A 25,273-nucleotide genomic window follows, 5' to 3' on the forward strand; every position below is an offset into this window, starting at 1 on the left:
AGAAATAAAAACTATAACGAAAAAAATATCAGTTATTGTTACGTTACGCCTATATATACAAACTACATTTCTTCGTTAATTTTCCTCTCAAAAATCAATTACTTTTCCGATCGTTGCTTAGCCGACACTGCCGGTTTTCCGTTTATAGAAATCTCCAGGTAAACCATACATTTATCCACTAATTCCTATTTTTTCGCATTTATATTCATATACATTGTGCTAATTTTTTAATTAACGATTTGATTAAATTGTACTAAAATGGAAACAGTGATTGTTGATTCAAACAGAGCTATGGTGGGAACAAGTGCGGTAATCGAATCGATGAGTTCTGCTGTTAACGGAAAGGAGGTGGCGGACGTTCGATTTGATCCGACGGCTGTGGTACCGGAGCTGGTGCCGGCAGTGGTGAAATCAGAAGGTGTAGATGCGGCGGTTAATGGCGGCGGCGAGGAGCAGGAGAGGGAGATTGTGTTAGGGCGGAATATACATACGTCGTCCTTTTCTGTTACGGAACCTGATGCGGATGATGATTCTACTGGTGATAAGGAAGCGTATATGGCTAGTGTTCTGGCTCGGTATAGGAAGACTCTCACTGATCGAACTAAGTATCATTTAGGTATTGTGTTCGTTTTGATTTTGAATTGTTACACTTGATTCTGTTTATTCGTTTTAATTTTGAATTATTACACTTGATTCTGTTTATATTTGGTTACTCTATAGATAGAATCGTATATTTGTTTAGGTTGGCTTAGATTACCTTTTTGACAGAAGTTGTTACTGATGGCTAAGTTTGGCTCTTCAAATAAGTGTTATACATATCTATTGTGGGTTAAATCCTCCTTAAAACTAGAAAGACTAGGATATCAGCTCCAGTGTAGATTTTAGGCTGAATACATAAACAAACACCTAACTAGTTAAAACTCTCCATCTAGACACCTTAACTCAGCTCATGACCTGCTCAAACTGTATCAATTATACAGAGTGTTGACATGACAAAATGGGTGAGTTTCACCTATCTTGAGATCACATGTCAAAATTGAGTTAACATTGATTTTAAAACTAATAAAATGCATTCCTCTTCTATATATACTTCTCCAATTCATTTCTCCCCCTCAAAGTCTACCATTTTTTAAAATACTTGGACACCAAAAGCTCCAAGAACACTCAGAAACCAAAATCAATAACAACAAAAGAAATTAGTGATCATATTTGGTTCATGAATATCCACAAGGTAAAAATGACCTACCAAACGGGATGGCAAAGTATTATGGCTCTGGAAACTTTGTGGGCTATATTGGTGCAACCCAAAATGTACAAACAAATAGGTTGCTCTGCCATTTTCTGCTGGTAGCACAGGGTTAGAGAAGCTGTTGAAAGTGAACTAGAACATAGGAAAGTAGTCTCTATTACTTTATAACACTTGGTGAGATTTGGACATAAAAGGTCTCTATATGATGGAAGGAACTAGAATTGCAGACCAACTCATCTTGCTATCTCTAGAAATATACAAAGTTGTCCTAAAAGGTTAAGCTAATGCTAATCTAGAAGTTACTGATCTCATATGGTCGAAGTGTCTTTAAGTCGGTGGTGATCCTTCTCCAGCTGGAAGTGGAAGTAAACAAGACAAAAAAGGAAGAGGGGAGGAAGCAGAAGGATTAGTTTTTTAGCTTTTGAGTGTAGCTGGGTTTGATTGGAAAGAGATGAGGACTAAATGTTTGTGGGTCTGGTCTCATTGTTGGTTTTGGGAAGAAGAAGAAGAAAACTTTTTTGTGTTGCTCAATATTTTTGGAAGCTACTAAATCCATGTGTCTTTCTTGCATTGTTTTTTCCCAAGTCACCCACACATGAAATACACATTTCTCATTTTTTGACAGTCTCAATGCCTCGTGTGTGATGAGTATAGTTCTCGAGTAGCCTAGTTTTCCGTTAGGAGGTACCTTCCCTAGTTTAGGTGTCCAAATGAAATAATAGGGCAAGATAGGGGCAGCTTATGCATTTGGCATAGATTTTACTACTATTTTCCTTTTTGGGCTTCTTGTTGGTTTCAGATTTTGATAATTTATTTATTCATCGGGCTTAAAAGTAGCAGTTGTATGAAATATTGTGTGAAAGTAGCGAACTTGTTACTTCTACCAAAAAGTGTGTGTTTTGGTGTGTGTATCATATCTGATGATATTGATGTAACCTGAGAGGATGAAATCACTGGGTGGCTATTTAATATGAAGTGTTTCTCATAATCTTCACCTAAGTTTGATATAGTTTTCCCCCACCTCCTTTTGATGGGGCAACATAACTTGGAATGGCTTTTGTCTTTCTTTTTTAACAGCTATATGGATTGTCTTATTTGCTAATGATTAAAGTTTTGATTTTTGTGTTGACTTTAGCGTTAAAAAGTTCTCTCTAAAATTATAATTATTCGGATCCTTGTATTAAAAAAGTCTGTCTATATTAGAACCTTAGATATTGATTGCCTTTGTACTATCTTAGTAATGTTAATACTAATATTTTGTGCGATGAATATGTTGAAATTAGCCAACTTTATGTCCAGTGGGTGGATGAACTAGTCTAGTTTACCATATTCTCTACTTCTTTCATTGCATTCCAAGTATAAAGAAATACTTATTATTTATGATTGCTGATTGTCACAGGGTATCCATATAATTTGGATTTCGATTATGGTGCACTCACACAATTGCAGCATTTCTCCATCAATAACTTAGGAGATCCATTCATTGAGAGCAACTATGGTGTGCACTCAAGGCAGTTTGAAGTTGGTGTTTTGGACTGGTTTGCGCGCCTATGGGATATTGAAAAGGATGAATATTGGGGATACATCACAAACTGTGGAACCGAGGGAAATCTTCATGGAATCCTTGTTGGGTTAGTATATTTTTTAATTTATTCCTTCAGAATTTTAGGTTTGCTGATTAAGAAATGGTTACCCTCGATTTCCTCTTTTTTACTAATCCTACGGAAAACACGATCTTAATAATGCAGGAGAGAAGTATTTCCTGAAGGAATTTTGTATGCTTCAAAGGAGTCTCATTATTCTATTTTTAAAGCAGCACGAATGTATAGGATGGAATGTGAAAAGGTTGGCACTCTACTAACTGGTGAAATAGATTGTGCAGACTTCAAAGTTAAGCTACTAGCCAACAAGGATAAGCCTGCAATCATTAATGTCAACATTGGTACTGTCTGACTCTTTCACTGTCTGAGATATTTCCCTAAATGCAACAACCAATTAGTTGCCTAAGGTGCCATCTTTTTTTGGTTGACAGGAACTACTGTGAAAGGAGCTGTTGATGATCTTGATCTTGTCATAAAAACCCTTGAAGACTGCGGATTTTCACATGATCGGTTTTATATCCACTGTGATGGGGCTCTCTTTGGGCTTATGATGCCATTTGTCAAGCGCGTAAGTAGATTTGTTTCTCCAAACTGTTTTTATTGTTCGACTTCTCCTTGCATTTCTTAAACTAGCCACTCTGAAGTGCATGTAAAAATACTTGGCTATTATTAGCAAAGCAGGTTATTTGAGGTACTCTTATGAAATCAAAAATGTGAAAATAGTTTGCAGCCTTGTTAGGTATTTGATGCCACTACTAATGTTGCGGAAGGTTATAATGTAAAATTGTTTTCTGTTCTCTGTAACCATTGCTTTTGGAAGTAAGGGAGGAAAGATGAAGAAGAACGCAGAATTCATTTCTTTTGGTTGATTAGGAGTACTAAAAGATAAACTGATCTTCTTTTCATATGTGTTCCTTGTGTGGATATACTTTCTTCACAGTACAAGCAAATCAGAGATAGGAAGAAAGGAGATTTTGTATACAGATCTACTGTCCTGTTGGCAGTGTTTATGTTTCTTATTCTTTTGATAAATAAATGAATGCTCTCATGCGGGTACTTCTTCACAGTAAAAAACTAAAAAGAGATTCTGTAAGCAGAGACCATCCACTGCCGCAGCTTTTCTGTAACATAGATTTGTCTATTATCTTTCATTTCTCCTACTTACTACTATTTTATGGAACAAGATGTTATTGTTGTCTCAGATTTTCCTATAAGTAATATCTTAAATTCTTACAGACACCAAAGGTTACTTTCAATAAGCCAATCGGTAGTGTGAGTGTCTCTGGTCACAAGTTTGTGGGATGTCCAATGCCATGCGGTGTTCAACTAACAAGGCTAGAGCACATTAATGCCCTTTCTAGTAATGTGGAGTACCTTGCATCAAGGGATGCCACTATCATGGGAAGTCGGAACGGGCATGCTCCACTTTTCCTTTGGTACACTCTGAACAGAAAAGGGTACAAGGGATTCCAGAAAGAAGTCCAGAAGTGCCTAAGGAATGCTCATTATTTGAAAGACCGCCTTATAGGAGCTGGAATCAGTGCTATGCTGAATGAGCTGAGCAGCACAGTTGTTTTTGAGCGACCTAAAGATGAGGAGTTTGTTCGCAAGTGGCAACTTGCTTGTGAAAGAAATATGGCACATGTTGTCGTGATGCCTAGTGTGACAGTTGATAAGCTGGATAACTTCTTGGACGAATTAGTTGAAGCACGATCAATCTGGTACAAGGATGAGGATGTCAAACCTCCTTGTCTCGCTTCAGATATTGGGAGTAAAAACTGTTGCTGCCCTCATCACAGAGTGATCTCTTAGATAGAGAAGAGAAAGCTATAGGTTTCCTGTTGTTTCTGTAGGAAACATTAGAGGCATCGTAGAAATGATGTTTGTATTAGAGAAGCTATAATTGGTTTCTCTTTGTTTCTGTATGAAACATTAGATTCATTGTAGAAGTGATGTTTGAATTGTGAGTTTGAATCTCGTAGAAGCATATCATTGTGGCCCTTATGCTTCTGCATCAGTGTGTTTTCCATAAGGAAGAATTTGCCAAAAATACGTGGCAACTTTGTGAATTTTTTTGTGTTCCTCTCCACTTGTTCGGTTATGACTGCAATATTTGTTCAGCAAGTACTTGCTTTGAACGTAAAGATATATATCACTTTGTTAGAGACTGCAAATATTAATCATCATCGAAGAGTTCCATACTTAATATTTCAATTCAACACTGGATCTTTAGAAACAACTTCAACACCATGGTTACTTTTCCTTATTTGTGCTATTACATTCTCCTATAAATCTGAAAATGCTTTAGTTCTTTTTCTAATACAATGTAAAAGACATTATCTAAAGTGTCTCAACCATGACAGGATACTTGTTCTTCAGCATCCTAACAAGTGTTGGCTGGACGGAGTCATCTGTGTCTAATGGTGTCCATCTACAAGGAAAACAAATTTTCAAGTCAGTAATGCAACTGCCCACAGGAAATTAGATTATTTTATTTTTTCAAAAAGACAGTTTCTTGTTTATTTTCCTTACTTGTATCTGCAGACAAGATGATGAAGAAAGACAGAAATTTCCAGTTTGGCTAAGTTGATTCCAGGACACATGCGTGGTCCGCTTCCAAATCCAAGGAAGCTGAAAGGTTTTAGAGGATCCTGTACAGAATCCAACAATTTTCTTTGTTATGAAAATCTCAGGGGAGTTGAATAGAAGGAGCCTGCTTATGTATGTTGGAAAACTTACATCAAATCTTGAAGGATCAAACTTTTCCGGATTAGGAAATATTTTGGGGTCGCGATGAATAGACACTACATCCAAGTTAAGTGACCATCCCTTCTTGATTTTGCACCCTGAACATGGTTTTAAAGAATCATTTTAGATCATACAAAATCTAGATATCGAGAAATCTGACTGTTACCCTCAATCTCAAAATCTTGTGCTGCTTTTCTTGAAAACCACGGAAGGATTGTGGCCATTCGAAGTGTTTCACTGATTACCTGAACATTGAAATATCAACAAAAAATTGGTTATTTTTGAATTTCAGAGCTGGATTTATGACTAGTATGCAAACTCACTTTGGCGGTGTAAGGCATATTGTTGACTTCAGACCAGGTGAGATCTAATGTGCCTTGTTTTCGAGCTTGGATTTCTCTATGCTCCTCCTGTAAATAAAAGATTCTAAAGTTATAAACTAATGTCATCAGTTAAAGGTTGCTCCTTTTCTCCGTTAGGTTCGAATAAGAATTACTCTTAGTCGTTCCAATACAGCAGGATTTTCTTGAAGAAATTTGAGGAGCCATGTTAAAGCAGCAGTTGTAGTATCGTGGCCTGCAACTAGAAGCGTCAATATGTTATCCTTAAGTTGTTTATCTGTGAGTTTGTCATCATCATCTCCTTCTGGTGCATCTTTGCCATGCTTCTTCACCAGGGATTGCAAGAAATCTTGTTTTATGGTTTCCCCACTCCTCCGTTGGTCAATTATCGAGTCTAACATAACATACATTCGATCACGAGCCTGTAGTTTACAGATAGTCATCTCTTTTAAGCTGTCCATTCATCATATTTTGCATAGAATATCGACAATTTGTTACCTGAATGCCACGATAAAAGGCAGTTCCCGGGACTTTAAAGGGTAAAGAAGCAAAAGAGCCAGAAATAATCTTGAAATTGGTTCGAAATTTCTCTTGCTCCTCACCAGTTGGCTCTAAACTCATTATCATGTTGCCTATCACCTTCAGTGTAAACTGCAAAAAAACATAATCTGAAAGGTTAAAAAATGCCTCCGATAGACCAAACTCTATGAAAAATGATCAAAAAGACTCAACTGTGGAAGTTTCTTCAAGAACCAAAATTTTTCTTCCAGACCACTGATCCAATGTTTCAATAGCTAAACTGTTGATAAACTGAAAATACTTCTTTAAACCATCAACAGAAAGTGGTTCAGCAATTAGTCTTCGGAGTCTCTTGTGCGCCTCTCCTGTCTGTTGGAGCAAGCTTGTAGGTCCAAGTACTTGCTGTCCTGTGTAGAAAAGGTTTAAGCTCACTATCCCATCTTTACCTGTCAACAAGATCTTGCTTGCTTCTCTTCCGGTCATGAATACCGTATACCTTCCCAATACATAACTCTTAAACACCTTCCCATACCTAATAAGCAAAACCATAACACAAATCATAAAATTGAGGTCAGAATTTAGATGACAGAGAATTTTCTTCGCAAAGTGATGTAAAGATAGCGTGTTGAACAGTTTTCTGAAGGGAATGACAATGTTAGATCAATCTCAAAAGCTTATATATAGCAAGCATTATCTTGCTGAACCACTTTATAACCTCTCTAAAACATAGCACATATTCAGGATTGCCCCTGGAGAAAAAATTGAACAATTTTCGACGTGCTATATTATGATATACTCACAGTTGCTGTCTCTTATTGATGAAGCTGTATATACCAGCAGGGCTCGAAAATTCGGATATGAAAGAGAGACTTTCTCCAATAATAGGCCATCCTAAGGTACCTGGAATTGCTTCCATTTCTTTTGGAGAAGCCTTATTTGTTCTTAATAGAACTAGTAAAACTACTAAAACCAACACTAACAACATTACAATAAACATGATTAACTCCATTCTTGATTGTGTTAAATCTGCAAAATTTGATGAGTTTATATGTGATATTCTACTGATGATCTCAAGAATGTTCTGTGAACAGCTTAATATTAAAAATAATTCCTTGTTTGTTGTTGATTAATTTGTACAAGATGAATGGGATAAGACAAATTGACCCCATTGAATATAATACTCCCTCCGTCCAAATTTATGTGAAATTCTTTTCTTTTCCTCGTTAGTCCGTCTCAAAAGAATAACTCTTTTCTATATTTAGTAAGCTTCTCATTTAAAACCACAAGTATTTGTGTATAATCTATTCAAACACTATGGGAGTGGGGTAGGGTGGAGTGTATTGGAGGACGGAGAGGAGACAATAAGCGTGGAATGGTACTTATGAAATTTGTTTTTCCTATTTCCACAACTCCATTAGGAAGTTATTTTTTTCATTTTAAGGAACTTATTTTTCTAAAAAACATATTTTCCAAAAATTTTAACCAACCAAACGCGGAAAAATTGGTTTCACCATTCTATCTAATTTTCTGCAATGCTACCTACATCTGGACAAGACAATTTCACTTTCCTATTGGAATTAAGCCAAGTTTAGCTTAGTTTGTGTCAACATTCTTGTCTAATCACAGCTGCTTGCCATGTGGATGTGGGGTGTTATTAATTAATCGTTAATTAACTCGGCTGATTCGTAGATTTTAAAAATTTTCTGTTAGTCTAAGGCCATTTATTGTTTTTTATTTTGGAACTAAACTATATGCCAAAGTTTAACTTGGTGTAAACATTTCTTGTCATGACAATTGACAGGCTACTTAACATTTGGAAGTGATTAATTAATTAATCTTTGAATCATTGCAACAATGGATTTTTTGGCGTTGAAATCATGGCTATTAATGCCTATGAATATATGGCATCTTCTTCCTAAAAATGTCAAAATAGTTTCATATCTATTTCACATTGTAGATTTGAATTTTTTTTTCTCAGTTATCTACATGGGTGTGGTGTTCATTTTGGGATTCAACTAACCTGAATTCACGCGCTTCCCATCAAGACCTTTTCATTCGTAAGATGCAAATTGAGACCTTTAATTAAGAATGAAGAGTCCATATCTCACCTCAACCGTTGATGATAGATTCAACTTTTAACTTCTTGTTTCATACTCAAGTTCTTCTCTTGTTTCTTGTTATGTGGTTTTAGATGTTAGTGGATGACTCTATTATGTAAATATCCTATAAAATTGACATCCTTCCCAAACCACAAACAACAAGAGATATAACAAACTTGTTGACCGTCCAACTGCCACAAATACAAGGGAGCGGACCCATAGAGGTAATCCCTAGAGTTTTTTTTTTTTTTTCATTTCGAATAGAGACTCCATCTAGCTAGTGTGCTCCTTAGCTGAATGCACAATTTAGCAACTACAGACTAAGACGCTTCAGAAGAGAAGCTACATTCATCCCGAGTTTTACTGTGAATTGTGACCATACTTCAGACGAGTTAGATCACGCATCTCTACTCTAAATCTAATCATGTTCAATAGAAATCATTTAAGAATCCAATCTATCAACTACTATGAGGCTTTGTCAGGTAATGAATCCACCATATATAAATCCAATTGTGGAAATAAATGCAAATTTTATTTCCATAATCTAAGATAAAGTATTCAAGAACAATAGAAGAATCTTTTCAAATTTCATCAGCAAAGTATTATTTTCAAACTCTATAGTAAAATACATAAAAGATGTTGAACAATATCTAACTGATGTTTATAAAACAAGTACAAGTATATCCCATGTAACTAGTATTTTGATAATGGTACAAAGTGATCTGATCAGTATACACTCCACAGCCTGTAACACTATTCATTACATATCATTATCAATATATACAAGGCTCTATGCTAATTACTCATTAGTGACATGTTGCCTTTCTTTGACATTTTCAACCCCTGTTATTGAAGTTCATGAAGCTAGGTTGGGTCTGCCCACCGATATTTTGGGTACTTGTCGTAGACTGAGGCATGTGAGGCTGCTGTTGTTGAGTATGGTGATTACCACATTGGACAAATGACTGCGGTTGGGGAGGGAAATGTGGACGCGCCCCCCTGCTTCCATTTGCAGCTGACATTTGACCAGCTGTTATCTTTAGATGCTGCAGTTCTTCTCGTAAAGCTTCATTCAGAGCTGGAAATTATTCACACACATATGTCAATACAATAAATAGCAGTGAAAATTATACTACTTATTAAGTTATTATAAGACATACCGTCTCTAAGATGGGCTTCTTGTTCCAAAGCTTGCAGCCGTAGTTTGAGTTCTTTGTTCTCAGTAGTCAATCCACTATTGTCTCTCTGCATCATCATACAGAAATGGCATGTAAATGATTAAGGATATGTTAATTGTTATTGTGGTTCTTGACAACGGTGTTAGCAATAGCATAATTTGCAGTGGTAATATTCCATCCAGCACCACATAAATACAATACAGTTGATATATGTCTACAGAAATGTCCATAACTTGAAACTGTGATTTTGCACGTACAGCATATATGATTCATGAATAAATGGATCGTCCTAATGTATGTTACCCACCAAAATTAATGAGAATAAGGGCAAAAAGTTCACTGTCGACCAAAGTAATTTTTTAAAAAAAGGAAAACAAAAAAGGCAAGGAGCATCATGGAAAAACAAGAATGGCAGACCTCCACACAAGCACATATGCATGATTTTGTGGCAGTCAGATCCATACTCAACGATGACAAAAAGAGCGAAGAAGTAGCATAAAGGTGACTTTTCAACCAAAAGTTGAAGGTAAAAAAAAAGAATTTACAACCAGGGCAACCAAAATAATGTAGATTCTACAAAAAAAACTTATTGCTAGCTAGCAAGATACCATACTCGGATATTTAAAATGATGCTAGAAAACAAGATAAGAATAAGAACCTGTTAATTGATGATGACTATTCCTCCATAAAAAGAAAGTTCATTATTTAGCATCAAAGAGAAGTGCAGCAGCTTGAAAAGCCTAATTGCCTGACCAGCTAGAGGGTGGAAAAGAGAAGGGTTGACTGAAAATTTTCCTGTATCCTAAGAAAAGTTATGCTTTCCATAATTAGCACCAAAGAAAATGCAACAGCTTAGAAAAGCCTACTTTCCTGTATTTTCCTCCCCTCCATCTTGCTAATGCTCGCACAACTTCCCTTTCCCTGATTCTATGCATTCAAACCTTCACGGGATCACACTATCTCACTTTTTCCAATATTCACCTCCCAACCACTAGCTCCCTCCTCCAGTGCCAGCAACAGCACCCTCCATATGTAACTAGCAATGGCACCATCTCTCTCTTCTCCAGTTCCCCATTACCATTTCTATGCCTAAGCATTCCACATTACTTGCAAAAGAGGGCAGGAACATGGAACATGGTGCTCACTCAATCAAACAGAATCCTAAATAAAAATAAAAATAATGTGAAGAAAATGAAAAGATTTCTGTCAATGTAGTCATAATAGTTTAGTGGTAGATGGGTACAAGTTACCCCAATAACAGCCCTACTTCTAACTTCTTTGATGACAAAAGGGTTAATTTTCTGCAAGCAGGAAATAACGAAACCTCGGTTACTGAAAGCCAAAGGTCACTTTCACTGTTTTAGTAATAACCATCCCGGCTGCATTGAATATTTTGATCATCCGCCAACATTTCTTTCAAAGTCACTTTGTTATTGATCGCACATTTCTTTCCTAAGTTTGAAGTTCTTCACCAAATTGGTCAGCCAAATTTTGCCCCTTTTACTTCTTAGCTCGCCAACTGTAGGATTCTTGATTCTTCATCATGGTCTTCTCATTAGTAACATGAACGATCAATTGCTTGACCAGTATATTAGTACTTAAATGTATTTTCCTTCATCTAACCACATGTTGAAAACCATTTAAAGATCAACACAAATGCACTCCTTCCCAATCATCGGGACTCCTCCCCCTTCCCTAGCTACCCTCTTTGCTAATATTAGCAACCCTGATCCTCCTCCTGAAGGCAAACCTCCTTCACCTTCATAATGCTAATCCCCTCTCCTCCTCATGCACCACTAACACCCTCACCCATTGCCAGCACCGGCGCTCCTCAAGTCCTACAAAACCCTTCTCTAGCTTTGTGATGCCCCCCTCCTTCTTTGCTGCAGCACCCCCTAGACTGCTCTTCATCAATTCTCCAATTTCTCAACCTCAATGATAATCCTTCACAAAAGCTACTTTCTCATCCCCATAAAGCCATAATTTGAGTAAAAGACAAGATCATAAACATAGCACTTATTCAATTTTTTAATCTACTTTTCCTGATAGGCACTTACTCAGCTGAAAGACAACCCTAAAAAAAGAGAAAAACAAAGATTTATTTCTGTTGATGCTATGATTGTAATTTAGTGCTAGTCGAGTAGTGGGGTGTTTTTATCCAAAAGAGCACTTAACTTTCAAGCTTCTTCGATGACAAAGTTCAGTTTTACTTTAAGAGGGAAGTAATCTATTTCGATTTCCGAAAGCTAAACATTTACTGATTCAAACATAACCATCCAGGTAACATTGGATCAACTACACATAAAGTCAACTAAGATCGCAGCTCAAGTTACCAAAACTGTTGCCAACTTGTTTAATCACATGCTGCGATCAGTTTACAAACTATGCTTGGATCTTATTTTAAAAGCTCCCAAAAAATAACCTAAAGATATGATCTTATACATATCCAATGATGTGACTTGTAAGCAAAGACATTTCTATCCCTCTGTTCCTTCTAATCAACTGGAGAAATGATCCTAATCTATAGAACATACTGATAATAGCAAATAGAGCCTCTAATTTTCGTCATCAATTTCGGCATTCATAACCTCTGATCTTCAATTACAAGATGGACGAGAGTTTGTTTCTCTCCTCACAATTAGGTAAAAAGTACAAGAAATCTAAGTTGCTCGGACACGGGTGCGGGTGTCCGATACGGGTACGGATCTAGAGGTCGGATCTTTCATGATCTAATTTTTAAGATTCGGGGATATGGATACATGTATGGATACGGGTGCAAGGATTCGCCTAAATATAATTAAAATATCTAAAAATAGAGTTATAAAACCTAAATTATGAGATATTATGTGGAGAACTTGAGGAGAATCTTGGAAAGAGATTAAAGTACAATGAGTGACATATAAATTTCTATATAAAAGGTATTCCATTTTCTTCAATTTCACCTTAGCTTTTGTACTATTGATTATAGAAATCATTAAAACTACCAGACTTTCTCCATCAATTTTGGTCAAAGTACTCAAAATTGGTTGACCAAATTGGACACGGATCCCACACCCATGTCGTGTCGACACGGGTGCAGCACCAAAAGTGAAGAGTCCGAGCAACTTAGCAAGAAATACAAACAGAATCTTTATAAAGACATCTATTAGAAAATCATCCTACCAAAATTCATAATACAACAAATTGGCTAGAATAAGAAAACCATGTAAGTTCATTCTTTGAGCCCAGTTAAAATCTCATAAGAATATAAAATCATAACTTCCTCATTCATTATCAAGGCAATGAATGAATTGAGATAATTCAAGTTAAGTAAAAAAATCATACAAAGCAGAGAGCCATTTTGATTTGAAGATGTTACGACTCTGACTCACACACATGCAATCACATATCTGAACACAAAAGGCTATTGAATCTCTAGGGTTAATTCATACAACAAAATCTCATAACCAAATATATATATATTGGATATACTCATTGTTTATTGTATGAAAACATGAGAAACTATTGAGTTTTCAAGGTAACTTTATACAACAGAATTTGATAACCATGAGGAGTGATGCATATAGTCATTTTGCCTATTAAGAAAACAAAGAAGAGTACTGTAATAGGTTTTAAGAATACAGTCTCCCTATTTTGTACCTGCAGAACCGTGATTTGTGCAGACAGAGTAGTAGCTTCACTTTGCAGAGTCTGCACCTTTCTCTCCAGTTCACTAGTATAACGAATTTTCCGCTCCTTCGAACGTGCAGCAGATTGTCTGTTTGCAAGAATCCTGTAATAATGCAGAAACAAAGATAAATTTCTACAAAAGCATAAATCAAAGTTTAATGCTAGAACTGCTATCTATAAGGGGACTTAGTATTTTAAGGAAAAATTGAAAACATACAAATTACAAGACAATAAAGTTGGGAAGCCATGCTATGTAACAGTGACACGTCACACACTATAACCTTTTGTGCAAAAAAAATCCAGATTACTAATGTTGACATTGGGAGGTCGTCAGTAACCTATAGTTTCCAAATCTTCTCATCTCTTACCATTCAGGTAATACCACTTCATTAAAGAATAGATCATAGTAGCACTGCATTCTCTTTCATCTTAAATGAGCATACAAGGTACAATAATATCTCTTCATTAACTCAGTATTCCGGCTTCTCTGCTAGGAGCCTCTGCACTGCTTTTAAGTAGTATAGTCCCCCCTCCCTCCCTCTCAATCCCTACTTCTTTTTTCCCAATATAAAAACTTTACTTATAAAGACTAATCCCCTGTGTTAAATATCCTGGTCATTCACATATAATGAAGTGGAAACTTATTTCACTTCCCACAAGAGAACTGTTGCAAATGATCACCAACATCTTTTTCTCAAATCATATCCTTTACTTCTCTTTCATCCATTTGAGTGTGAGAATATGTAACTCATATAATTTCACCAAATTCACACTTGACAACTCCATTATTCCAAGTCAAACATGCTCTTTACAGCTAAAAACATAGACAATTTTGGCATTCCCAGGGACAAGCAAATCACTTCAAAACCAAGAAATATAGCAACCATCTATTCTGCTTCATGTGCCCACGAGGCCAAGAATTTCCAAAATGCCCAATAATTCGAAGAGAGATTTCCTCTAAAGCATTAGACCTAAGTATAACTCCAAAGTAAAAAACTCTTAACCAAAGAAAGAAACCCTCAACCCCAAAAAATTTCATACTACAATTGAGGCAACTGCATATAAAATTGAAACAAAAACAAACAGAACTTTATGAAAGTTCAAACCTTAATCACTAGAGCTAAGTATAATTCCAAAGTCAAACTCTTAGCCAAGCAAATAACCTCAAGCCCAATTTTTTTTGAAGAGACATTTCCTCAGCTAAGTATAATTCCAAAGAACTTAATTTTTTCACACTATAACAGAAAAAAGGAAAAAACTTTGATAGAAGTTCAAACCTTTTGGCTCTCTTGGGATCAATCAAAGCCAACTCAGCAAGCCGATCAGGCGCCATAGCTTTCTTAACAGAGCTCTCAGCCTCAAACGACGCAGCAGAAAAAGAACCATCCATCGAATTGCTATGCCTATGACGAGAACTCGAGCCGGAACCCAAACCCATCATCTTCTTCTCCTCCGACGCAGCGGGCGTTGTAGCTCCAGCTTCACCAAACTCCAGACCATCAAAAAAGTCGGCGTCAACGGAAAGACTCCTGAAGTGATTCAACGGTCTAGGGTTATGATCAGCACCCGGTCCGTTTGAAGACGAGTCAGCTGAATTTGCCGGCTGCATGTGGGTATCAGTAGAAGGGGACAACGCCGGCGCCGAAATGTCAAGGTTGAAGTCAGCAACGACGTCGTCTAAGAGGATGTCATCGTCGAAGTCAGGGAACCTGAAGAAAGTCTCCGACTGTGCCCGGCGGTGACGTGCTATACGGGTCGGAGTATCCGGCATCTGGTCAAGGTCAATCCGACCCGGTAGAAATGGGATGGGTATGGGCTTTCCGGTGAACTTCGGGTCCATAGTAAACAAACCCAAATCAATTCTTCAGTTCGATTTTGGAAAGAAGAAGAGAGAGTAGAAATGGGGTGGGGGGTGTAGAAGAAGAAGGAGGAGGAGGGAGAGAGGCAGTTGGCTAAAAGTGCAAACTCACATGGGAGGGTTTATTATAGTTGTTAGGAACGGTTAACCAACACGGCCGGAGGCGGTAAATACTCATTTATTTGATTGCGAAATTTTGAACTTGAGTTTGTCAAGATTAAGTGTCGATTCACTCGTTCATTTTTAATTGAGAGATTTTGAATTTAAGTCTTTTTAAATTAGGCATAGAGAGGTAAATACTCTTCCGTTAATCAAGAGGAGAGAATATATGAAAATTTGAATATAATCAAGTTAATCAAGAGGAGAGAATATATGAAAATTTGAACATAATCGAATTTTAGTGTGAATATCGTATAACAAGCGGAAATTTTTAAAAGATATATATAAAAATTTCAAAGTCCAACACTTCAAGATAAAATAAGAGGTTTTACTATTTTATTGACCATAGTGTAAACTCTATTTTTTTAACCAGTATTTTAAAATAATAGGGAATATTTTTAAATTTTTTGAAAAAAATGATAGGAAATTGTATAAAATTGTTTAAAGTTATAAGATATATATATATATATATATATATACAAAAGAACCCTATGTTCGCCTATGTGGCGTCACCACAAACCATGATTCCCTTTTAATTAATTTATTTTCAAAATTAGCTTTCCCCTACTTTCAGTAACCTTCACAATCGTCACCACCATCTTACAAATTAAGCCTCCACCAAATCTTTCATATGTATAAGTATCAGTCTCCTTTGAACTTACTTAAGCAACTGATCGCCAGATATGAATGATGGGCCAAACATAATCCTATGTAATCTTGCATTGTTGCATGCATTAGTCTACCGTTTCTCGATAATCTTACTTTACCTTTGGTAATTTGAGTTAATCATTTTTTTGTCTAGAGGTGGTACAATATAGATTGAAGGTCAATGACATTTATTAGAGCTTTGAATTGATATCTGAAGTACACGTTGTTGGATTTTAAAAGGTATGAATGAAATATGAAGAGTTGCGATTTTCATAAAAAGTTGTGACTTTTATGAAAAGTTGCTACTTTTATGAAGAGTTGCAACTTTTATGAAAAAATTATGACTTTTATGAAAGGTTGTGACCTTTCCGAAGGGTTGTAACTTTTCCAAAGAGTTGTGACCTTTCCGATAAGGCACAATAAGCATTTGTTCACACTACCTTTTGTTGTCTATAAATAGAGGGATTTTCTCTCATTTTAAAATAACGAAAAATTCTAAACTACTACTTTTTTTTCTTCTTCTATACAATTAAATATTCGTGTACTTTGCTCCTGTTGAGTGACTCACTAACACCATTATTTTTCTATCATTACACTGGTGAATAGAATCAGTCTATCATAAGGGGATCTATTCCTTTAAACCTTGGGTACTAGAGAGGAATAATTTCCTTACGGAGACATTGTGTATTCAGTGGACTCGATTTTTTCCTTTATATTTCATTCTATTGTTACAGATCCTGATATATTTTTTACAGTCATTAATTTATGCTTATGTCATTACTTGTTGTTTTTTAGTACATGCTTTAAACTTTGTTGTTTATGTTCTGCAAAGATATTATTATAAGTATTTGTTAGTACAAATAGAATAACACACAGTAATTGAGTATTCATACAAGTTTTCTCTACTAGAATTGTTGAAAGTACAATAAAAAAATCTCTTAAAGATCTATACTACCATCTCTTGAAGACAAAATTCAAATATGGTATGCCATTGTAAGTAATAAAAGACCAAACATTATCGTATCTTGATGTGCGAAGTAAACCAACAAAAGAAGATAAAAATTAATAAACTTTTGACATGGCTTCAAGGATGTTGTGATGGATGACCTATAGAGGAATATGACTAGACTGGAGCCTCTTTTAATCCCAAAGACATAGATAACTATACAATAAATTAATTGCTCATATTCAATATGAAGTATGAATAGATTCTCAAGTTTACTGTAAGTTGTAAATATTTTTCTTGAAGTAGTAGATGTGTTTCTCGACACTACGATTGGAATGGAAGTGTAGTTTCAAATTGAACTCCATCACTCTAGTATGTTGATTTTTAAAAAACACCCAAACAAACTGAATAGTTTTGTGTAATATCTTTCCCTTTCAAGTATATATGATAAGTTGAATTGTTGTCCAATATGATACATTCTTCATTTATTTTTCCATTTTAATAATTTTTTATGATACATTTAAGTTAGGAGCTTTAAAATGATATATGTAAAGTAAAATGTAGGGCTGACTTTCTACAACGTTAAAATTAAAATATTTGTCTACTTTTTTCAGTCTTTTAAAATTTATTTATCCCTTCACCAATGATTGTTTATTAGAAATTTAATATCTCAGGTTGATGTTTATTTGAATCCCCAAAAATATCAAATAGTAACACTTCCTGGAAGAAAAAGGATAAATTATAAAATTATTAATGTTTGTTACTACGTAATTTTGTATGTAAGATAATATAGTGTTTTAGTTTTAATAATCGATAGGTTTTAAGTACTATTTTAGAAATTCCGTGATATTGAATCCCGCGTAAGGTGCGGGTAATTTTACTAGTATATATATAACTTTAGATTTGAAAATGGACTTACTGTTGACTTCGAAGAATAGCATGTTGTGACATGTTGGCAACTTAGGTAATAAAATTGCATGGAATATCCTAGAGTTGTAGAGTATTCTAGAAAAAAACTTATTTATAAATATGTAAGGACTTGTTTGATAATTATTATTTACGTAATAGCTCCTAAGTTAGTAGTACAAATAAATGAGCATTCATTTGTAAATTCATCAAGCAAAACCCTTCAATCTTCCAAGCAATATAAAAGTCTTCTTAAAAATTCTCTTGTGTCTTTCTTCATTCTCTTAGCGATCCAGTATTAAAAGACTTCCTTATGCCATGTAGCGTCTAAGTGGCATGATAACGTTGTGTGTCATGACAATTAACTTAGAAAAGAAAATATGATGATGTAGGAAAATCGATAGAAGAAATGACTGATAGAAAGACGTTACTATTGTCTTCTTCGGCGGTTGAACAGAACTGTAGTGAATCGTATGAATCGTAGGATGTTGGGCAAAGTTCGATACTCTGTTCTTCTGTAATAATTTTTTTTATCCGAATATGAATTTTATATCCGAGAAATAATATCCGAGAAATGTACGTACAAATTTATATCCGAGAAATCTACTCTGTTATTCTTTAATAAATATTGTATCAAAGTAAGAATTTTGTATCTAACAAATGTATTGTTTTTCTATAATGAATTTTGTATTCAAGTACATTATATAGCTTATTATTGTCAAATAGTTAAATTAAAATTTTAAAAATAAATTACAACATATAGGAGAGACCATAGGGTAAACACAACGTAAAACACATTTTGGAAATGAGTCAAGTGGTCAAATGCATAAAACGTGAGGTGAGTGTTTTATGAATTTGAGATGTTAGTCTCACAAGATTTTTTATGCTTTCATAATCACTTGAAAGATATTTAGGAGTTTGCTCATTTTGAAATTTCCTTTTTCTAGATGAAATTACTATATATACATATAGTTTAGAATATTGATTAGCGATAAACTTCTACAAGTATAGGTGCAGAAATATATGAAAGGGATAAAATTATTCTTATTTTATTCTCATAATAAATATTGCCAATTTAGAAATATGATGAATAAATATAATTAGTAATAAAATGATAAGGAATATTAAGCTATAAAATATGTTTAACAAATATTATTGGTTTGCTTTGAAAAAAAAATAGAATCAAATGAGAGAAAATCAAAGGATTGGAATGATGGAACAAATTAAAATATAATGGGATATGACTAAATTATTTGGCTAACTCTAGAACACTTGATTATTTAATTGGTTAATATAATCACCACCAAATAATTGGGGAGTAATATTATATTGCTAAAGAAGCTTCCTTCTTGTCGGAACAATTTGTTGTTTTCTATTGAAGTGATTCAATGTGTGTTTATTACTCTTTAACAAAAAAATTATAATGGTTTTGACATTAATAATGCCACCAACAAATGATTAGACAACAAGGAATATAGATGCAATGAATTTAACTAAGTATATATTCAAATGAAATTTTGATGTGGCTCATAAAATTGTTGTCATTTAATTTAAAGATCATATATTCCAGTTGTGGAAATTATCTTTTGCATTAATTAATATCATGTAAAACTGTATATAATAATTTGATTTTTATTTCCAGACGTTACACATAACAAAAATTTAATTTATCATGTCGTCTTTATTTTAATTTTTTTATGGTGGAACTAAATCATTCATTAATACCACTTGTAAATATAATGATGATATTATATATGGTCTATGAATTAATTTAAATAGTTCTTCAAGGATAACAAGTTATATCGTCGGCCACGGATATGAATTTTTTTTTGCAGATAAAGACAGGTATTGCTATTAAAAAAGGATGTTTATATTTTTAATTGATTTAAGATATTATTGAATAATAAATTAAAAATTGTATTATTATTTAAATATATACTAAAAATAATAGCTGGTCAGGAATTCAATCAATAAATATGTGTTCTAAAATTATCACCACTTACCATGAAAGAAATTGCTTGGATCTTTGTTTTTATATATGTTTAAAAAATAAGTATAGTTGAATACTTGAATTACAAGCAAGATTAATTATATGGAGAAAAAAAATACATAAATAAATATCTTATTTTATTATAATCTCTAAAATTTTCTATAATTTTAAAAAATACAAAAAAAAAATATTCAGATACATTTCTATCCCCTCTCAGATACATTCCTATTCCCTTTCGGATATATCCCTCACCTCTTGGATACATCCCTCTCATTAAGTAATGTATCATTTCCAATCTATGAGCTATGTACCTACAAGTTTCCTGATGTATCCGAGATCCTATAAATTTAAGAAATTTTTGTAATTTGAGAAAGAATAGAGATATAAATTAATTAGTTCTTAACATTGAAATTTATATATATGTGTAGGTGTGCCCGTGTGGTGGAGTATAATTGAGTGGTGTCAATCGACATCTCTTTATTAAAAAATTACATTGTATAGTTAGATAAAAATATCTTTTTAATATACACAGTACATATTATCACTTCTTAATTTCTACGTAATTTTATTTCTTTTATATTTGGACACCTCTTAATTGAAATTCTAACTCACCATCATTGTGTGTGTCTTGGTATAGAAGTTGGCATGTCGGCATATTACAAGTTTATGAAAAAATTACAGTTTGAGTCAACAGAAATATTATAACTATGTGTATAATAACCCAACATGATTGGTAACTTTGAATCAAGACATGATTGGTAAATTTGAGCTTTGCCAAAAGTTTTTTTATGCTTTTCTTTCTAAATTTAATTATTATTGAAGTGATTAATTTGGATTCGTATTGTCAAAAGATTATAAATCTCTAATTAAAAATAAAGAGTGTCATTATTTCAAGCTAGTGATAACATTCATGTTACTAGATAAGAAGTTGTCTTTTTAAATAAATTTGATTTTCAAGTTATTCCATTGCACAAATTGATAATTGACCAATTAATTAAGCAATAAGGAATATCAAATCTACTCAATTATGAGTTAGTGGACCTCTATTGTTCGAGTTGTTTCCTATATTACTCTACTAGTAATTAATATCTTTCTTTTATGAGAGAAAATGACTAAAAATTCTCCTAAATTATTTAAAATAAGTTAATTTTATTCTCCGTTAATTTTTTAGCTCAAAAATGTTATCTCCATTGGTCAATTAGCTAAGAAACGCCCTTTGATTAGTCAAATATTTCAAAATACTCTTCTTACTAACGATCTCTTTTGTTAAACAACTTTTGCTTACATGAAAGTCCATGTTCCCTCGATAGCTATATTATATTATACATACTACTATGCTTTTTCTACTGATATATATATATATATATATATATATATATTCCTAGCTTGTGGGTTCATAATATTGGTGCAATCATGCATGACGATAATTAAGTCAGTTTTTGTGGTTTAAATGAACAATTTGTTCTTTAATTTATGTCCCAAAATAATTTCGTATTACCAAAAAGGATTCAAAATCAACCTCCAAAAATCGACAAAAAAAATTTGACCTTAAGCGGTCGATTTTAGCATTTTTTTTTAAAAAAAAAAATATTTTATTATGAAATTGACCTTTGGAGGTTGATTATTTAGCACCAAAAATCAGAAAAGTGCAAACCAACCAAGCTCGGTCCATGATCTCTGGGGTCATTTACATTTTTTTTTAAAAAAGAAATCGACCTTCGGAAACCTGACCTTAAACCTTAAGACGCCGAGACCCAACCTTCAACCCCAACTCGAGCCCCGAGACTCCAGGACTTGAGCCTATACCAAGCTGTAATTTGGTCGAGCCTCGAGACGATTGAGTCGGAGAGGGGTTGGTTATGTGTTGATTAACGATCAAGGGTTTGGCAATGTGTCGATTAAGGATCAGGTCTTGAGTTGGGGTCAGGGCTTCAATGGTTGGATCACAGGTTAGGGTCGGGTTTAGGGTTGATGTTGGGTCTAGGGCAAGGAAGATCTTAGATTAGGCATTAGGTCTTGAGTTAGGGTTTAGGTCGGGGCGTGTCTCGGATTGGGAGGTTTTGGGTCGACTCCTTAGTTGGTTAGGCGCAGGGTTGGTCACATTATTAATTAGGTGGTAGATTGAGGGGCTAGGCGTTGGGGGTGTTTAGGTGAATTAGGTGATGAAGAATAGGGTCGTGAGGTTGAAAGAGAATTTAGGAAAATGTTTTCTGTATTTTCATGGAAGATGCTATGGAGGTTGGAACTCTAAAACATTGATGGTATGACAATATAAAATATAAATGTAAATATTGCAGGTAACTATTTAATAATCATTGATTGATATAAATACTATTCTATTTGTCTTAATTTATATAACACTCTATTCTTTTTAGTTAGTTCAAAAAAGAATTAAGGACACATTTGCTTATTTGACAAAGATTTAATGACACTACGAATATTTTATCCATGTTAGGTCTCACTTATTTGAAAAAGTCCACAAAGGTGTATTGTTTTTAAGGATAGTTCTGAAATATTGCAAAATCTTTTCATATTTCTCAAACTCCATGTCGAATTATTCTACATGACATAAATTGAAACGGAAGAAGTAATTAACTAGCTATATAAGGTCAACTTACAGATGATTTAATAACATTTTACATTACCAATGTATTAAATTAAAATCATGTAATTAAGCATGTTCAACGGTAATGAATTACATCACTTTGATTATATGATCATGTATTAACTACCCAATCTGTTGAAACTTGTAAAGTATATTACCCTCGTCATTGCATTTTTTTTTTTCAATTTATTAAAATATGATGTATTTTTATATTTGAAAATAATTTAATATTTATTTTTAATGACATTATATTTTATAGAAACACAAATAGTATATATGTCATTTTCAATCCACCTAAAAATAAGATCTCCTCTTTCCCATTCTTCACCACCATCGCCGCCGCCTTTCACCAGCTAGCACCGCTACCACCAAAAAATGGGGAAAGGTGCTGCCTTGTCAAACGGAGTAGTGAAGAAGATCATTCTTTCTTATACATATGTAGCACTCTGGATCTTCATCTGTTGGGATATACTATTAACCATGTAATTGTGTTATAGTATTTTTTATTTAATCCCTTGTAAAGTTTTTTTATGTTATTTATTTAATATAATAAATTTTTGTTTAAATAGATCATTATGTATATATGTGTGTCCATTGCTTATATAGTAGACAATTTTGTGTATGGAGTATTTTAACTCATACACGGAAGATTAAAATTGTTGGTGCATATAAGTTATAAATTTATGTTCACGATCAAAGATGAAGTAGGACGAACATCTTGATGATCGTAGCACAAGATTAAATATAATTTGATCTTAATTATGAGAATGGTTAAATTCAACTTCTTGTGCTAGTACATTTTGTATGTATTGAACGGACCAATTAGAGACATTTGTTTATGTTCTGAATATTTATAAATAAATTCTCTAGTCCACTACATGTATTTATACTCTCAATCTTGATATAATTATTATGATCTATGTAATTTATTTTATTGTTTTAATCTATTAAAAGGTGAGACTTTTTGATGAGTCAATAAATTCCTAATAGATTAGATAATGACAAATTACATTAGTGAAATAATAATTAGTTGATAGAACCGTGTCTCGGACCCGAGTTGAAGACACCCCTTTATGATTACTTATAAGTTTTCACGTGAAAACCCTGCAGGTGGATTTTAGATCCGTCACGTGAAATAAGTTAAGTAAATATAATAAAGGATTAATTTAGTCAATGAATTAAATTTTCAGATAATTTTGATTTAATTGATTGGTGTCGGTAATTCTAACACGGGGGGTTAAATAAGATGTAGTGGTAGATTTCGAAATTAAATTGAGGAGTGCAATTACAGAATTTTAGTGGAATACTTTGTAATTTATTGCGATATGGTTAATTCGTTCATTTGAGAATTATTATCGTAATTGGAAGCCTCTATTAAATATATCTACGGTCCCTACTATGCCTGATTAATTGACCAAGTTTGAAAAGAAGGACAAATTAATTTTATTGTTGATCTTCTTTAAAGGATGAATTATTTGAGAGTTAAAGATTGAGTTAGTGACAAAAACGTTTGGTCTTAAATGGATGAAAACGTTTTTGTTCTTATTACAAAAACGTTTGGCCTTTAAATGGATGAAAACGTTTTTGTTCTTATTACAAAAACGTTTGGCCTTTAAATGGATGAAAACGTTTTTGTTCTTATTACAAAAACGTTTGGCCTGTTAATTCATTCATTTGAGAATTATTATCGTAATTGGAAGCCTCTATTAAATATATCTACGGTCCCTACTATGCTTGATAAATTGACCAAGTTTGAAAAGAAGGACAAATTAATTTTATTGTTGATCTTCTTTAAAGGATAAATTATTTGAGGGTTAAAGATTGAGTTAGTGACAAAAACGTTTTGGTCTTAAAATGGATGAAAACGTTTTTGTTCTTATTACAAAAACGTTTGGCCTTTAAATGGATGAAAACGTTTTTGTCTTATTACTAAAACCGTTTGGCCTTTAATGGATGAAAACGTTTTTTATCTCAATTGATTCTCATGATCCTTTTGATTGCACATTAAGTCTGAAATTTATTTTGGACGTTTTTCCTATTCATTCTTGAGTTGGAAAACTAGATAAATAGGCTGGATGTGGCATGAAAGGAATGATCTTTGAAAAACAAATAAGACTTGCCCACACAAGTATCTTGGTAGTAACAGTCAATCAGGAAATAGGAGAAGATCGTAGCTCTGGATCCTTGGCATCTGGACGACTTTTTGTGGAAGATTCAACAGGTTAGTATTCTTCTAAACTCGTTTATGTTATATTGTTTAGTCTATATGTAAGATTTGTGATCCTGAATATAGCTTCCGTTGTGCATATTTCTAACAATTGGTATCACGAGTCTTCTTACATATACTAAATAATGTAATAAGATACTTCATGTTTGATTGAATGTCTATATCATGATGAGTTACTGATTAAATATGAATTCGTTGTAACATAAATACGATATTTTCTGTTTGTGAATTTATAATTTGATGTTTTGTTCAATGATGAGATTGAAATAAATCACTGTTTATAATTCAAGTTTAAAAACAGAATGCTTCATGTATTGTTGATAATTGTTAATAATTCAGATCTTGTAAAACGAATTCATGTTTCATGTTCATTGAATTAATAGTTATAGAGTAAAGTTTTTTTTTTTTAAATTATTGCCTGGATTCTGAATATTTAAAGTTCTATGAAATTTTTAATGAAAACGGACTACTTGCCATGCCTGAAAAAAAAAAGAAGTTTTTTTTCTGACGAACTCCGATTGGCCTCAAAT

General features: G+C 33.6%; 4 protein-coding genes across 5 annotated transcripts; 1 reads left to right on the forward strand and 3 right to left on the reverse strand.

Annotated features, from left to right (window-relative positions):
• Positions 1–4,919, forward strand: LOC102579180 (serine decarboxylase-like). 2 transcript variants are annotated; one of them, XM_006362761.2, is made up of 6 exons: positions 1–158; positions 288–616; positions 2,649–2,880; positions 2,998–3,191; positions 3,282–3,418; positions 4,087–4,864. In XM_006362761.2, the coding sequence occupies exons 2-6, from the start codon at positions 292–294 to the stop codon at positions 4,660–4,662; spliced, it is 1,464 nt and encodes a 487-aa protein (XP_006362823.1). In that variant the 5' UTR covers positions 1–158; positions 288–291; the 3' UTR covers positions 4,663–4,864. The 2 variants fall into 2 exon arrangements, with proteins under 2 accessions (XP_006362823.1, XP_006362822.1); XM_006362760.2 differs by having other exon boundaries at positions 30–158; positions 269–616; positions 4,087–4,919.
• Positions 4,920–5,190: 271 nt separating this feature from the next.
• LOC107057989 (abscisic acid 8'-hydroxylase 3-like) lies at positions 5,191–6,349 on the reverse strand. The gene is made up of 6 exons (XM_015303182.1): positions 6,095–6,349; positions 5,922–6,008; positions 5,765–5,843; positions 5,590–5,696; positions 5,383–5,501; positions 5,191–5,281 (listed from the first exon to the last, which is right to left on the reverse strand). Exons 1-6 carry the CDS (start codon positions 6,347–6,349, stop codon positions 5,191–5,193), a joined length of 738 nt encoding a protein of 245 aa, XP_015158668.1.
• LOC107057992 (abscisic acid 8'-hydroxylase 3-like) lies at positions 5,392–7,174 on the reverse strand. Its single transcript, XM_015303189.1, has 2 exons — positions 6,672–7,174; positions 5,392–6,590 (listed from the first exon to the last, which is right to left on the reverse strand). Exons 1-2 carry the CDS (start codon positions 7,017–7,019, stop codon positions 6,369–6,371), a joined length of 570 nt encoding a protein of 189 aa, XP_015158675.1. The 5' UTR covers positions 7,020–7,174; the 3' UTR covers positions 5,392–6,368.
• Positions 7,175–9,135: 1,961 nt separating this feature from the next.
• On the reverse strand, positions 9,136–15,366 carry LOC102579710 (transcription factor VIP1). The gene is made up of 4 exons (XM_006362762.2): positions 14,682–15,366; positions 13,375–13,507; positions 9,718–9,802; positions 9,136–9,635 (listed from the first exon to the last, which is right to left on the reverse strand). Exons 1-4 carry the CDS (start codon positions 15,242–15,244, stop codon positions 9,394–9,396), a joined length of 1,023 nt encoding a protein of 340 aa, XP_006362824.1. The 5' UTR covers positions 15,245–15,366; the 3' UTR covers positions 9,136–9,393.
• Positions 15,367–25,273: the final 9,907 nt, after the last annotated feature.

The sequence above is a fragment of the Solanum tuberosum genome, unplaced genomic scaffold, assembly GCF_000226075.1.
Source record: "Solanum tuberosum cultivar DM 1-3 516 R44 unplaced genomic scaffold, SolTub_3.0 scf00420, whole genome shotgun sequence".
Taxonomy (NCBI): Eukaryota; Viridiplantae; Streptophyta; class Magnoliopsida; order Solanales; family Solanaceae; genus Solanum; species Solanum tuberosum.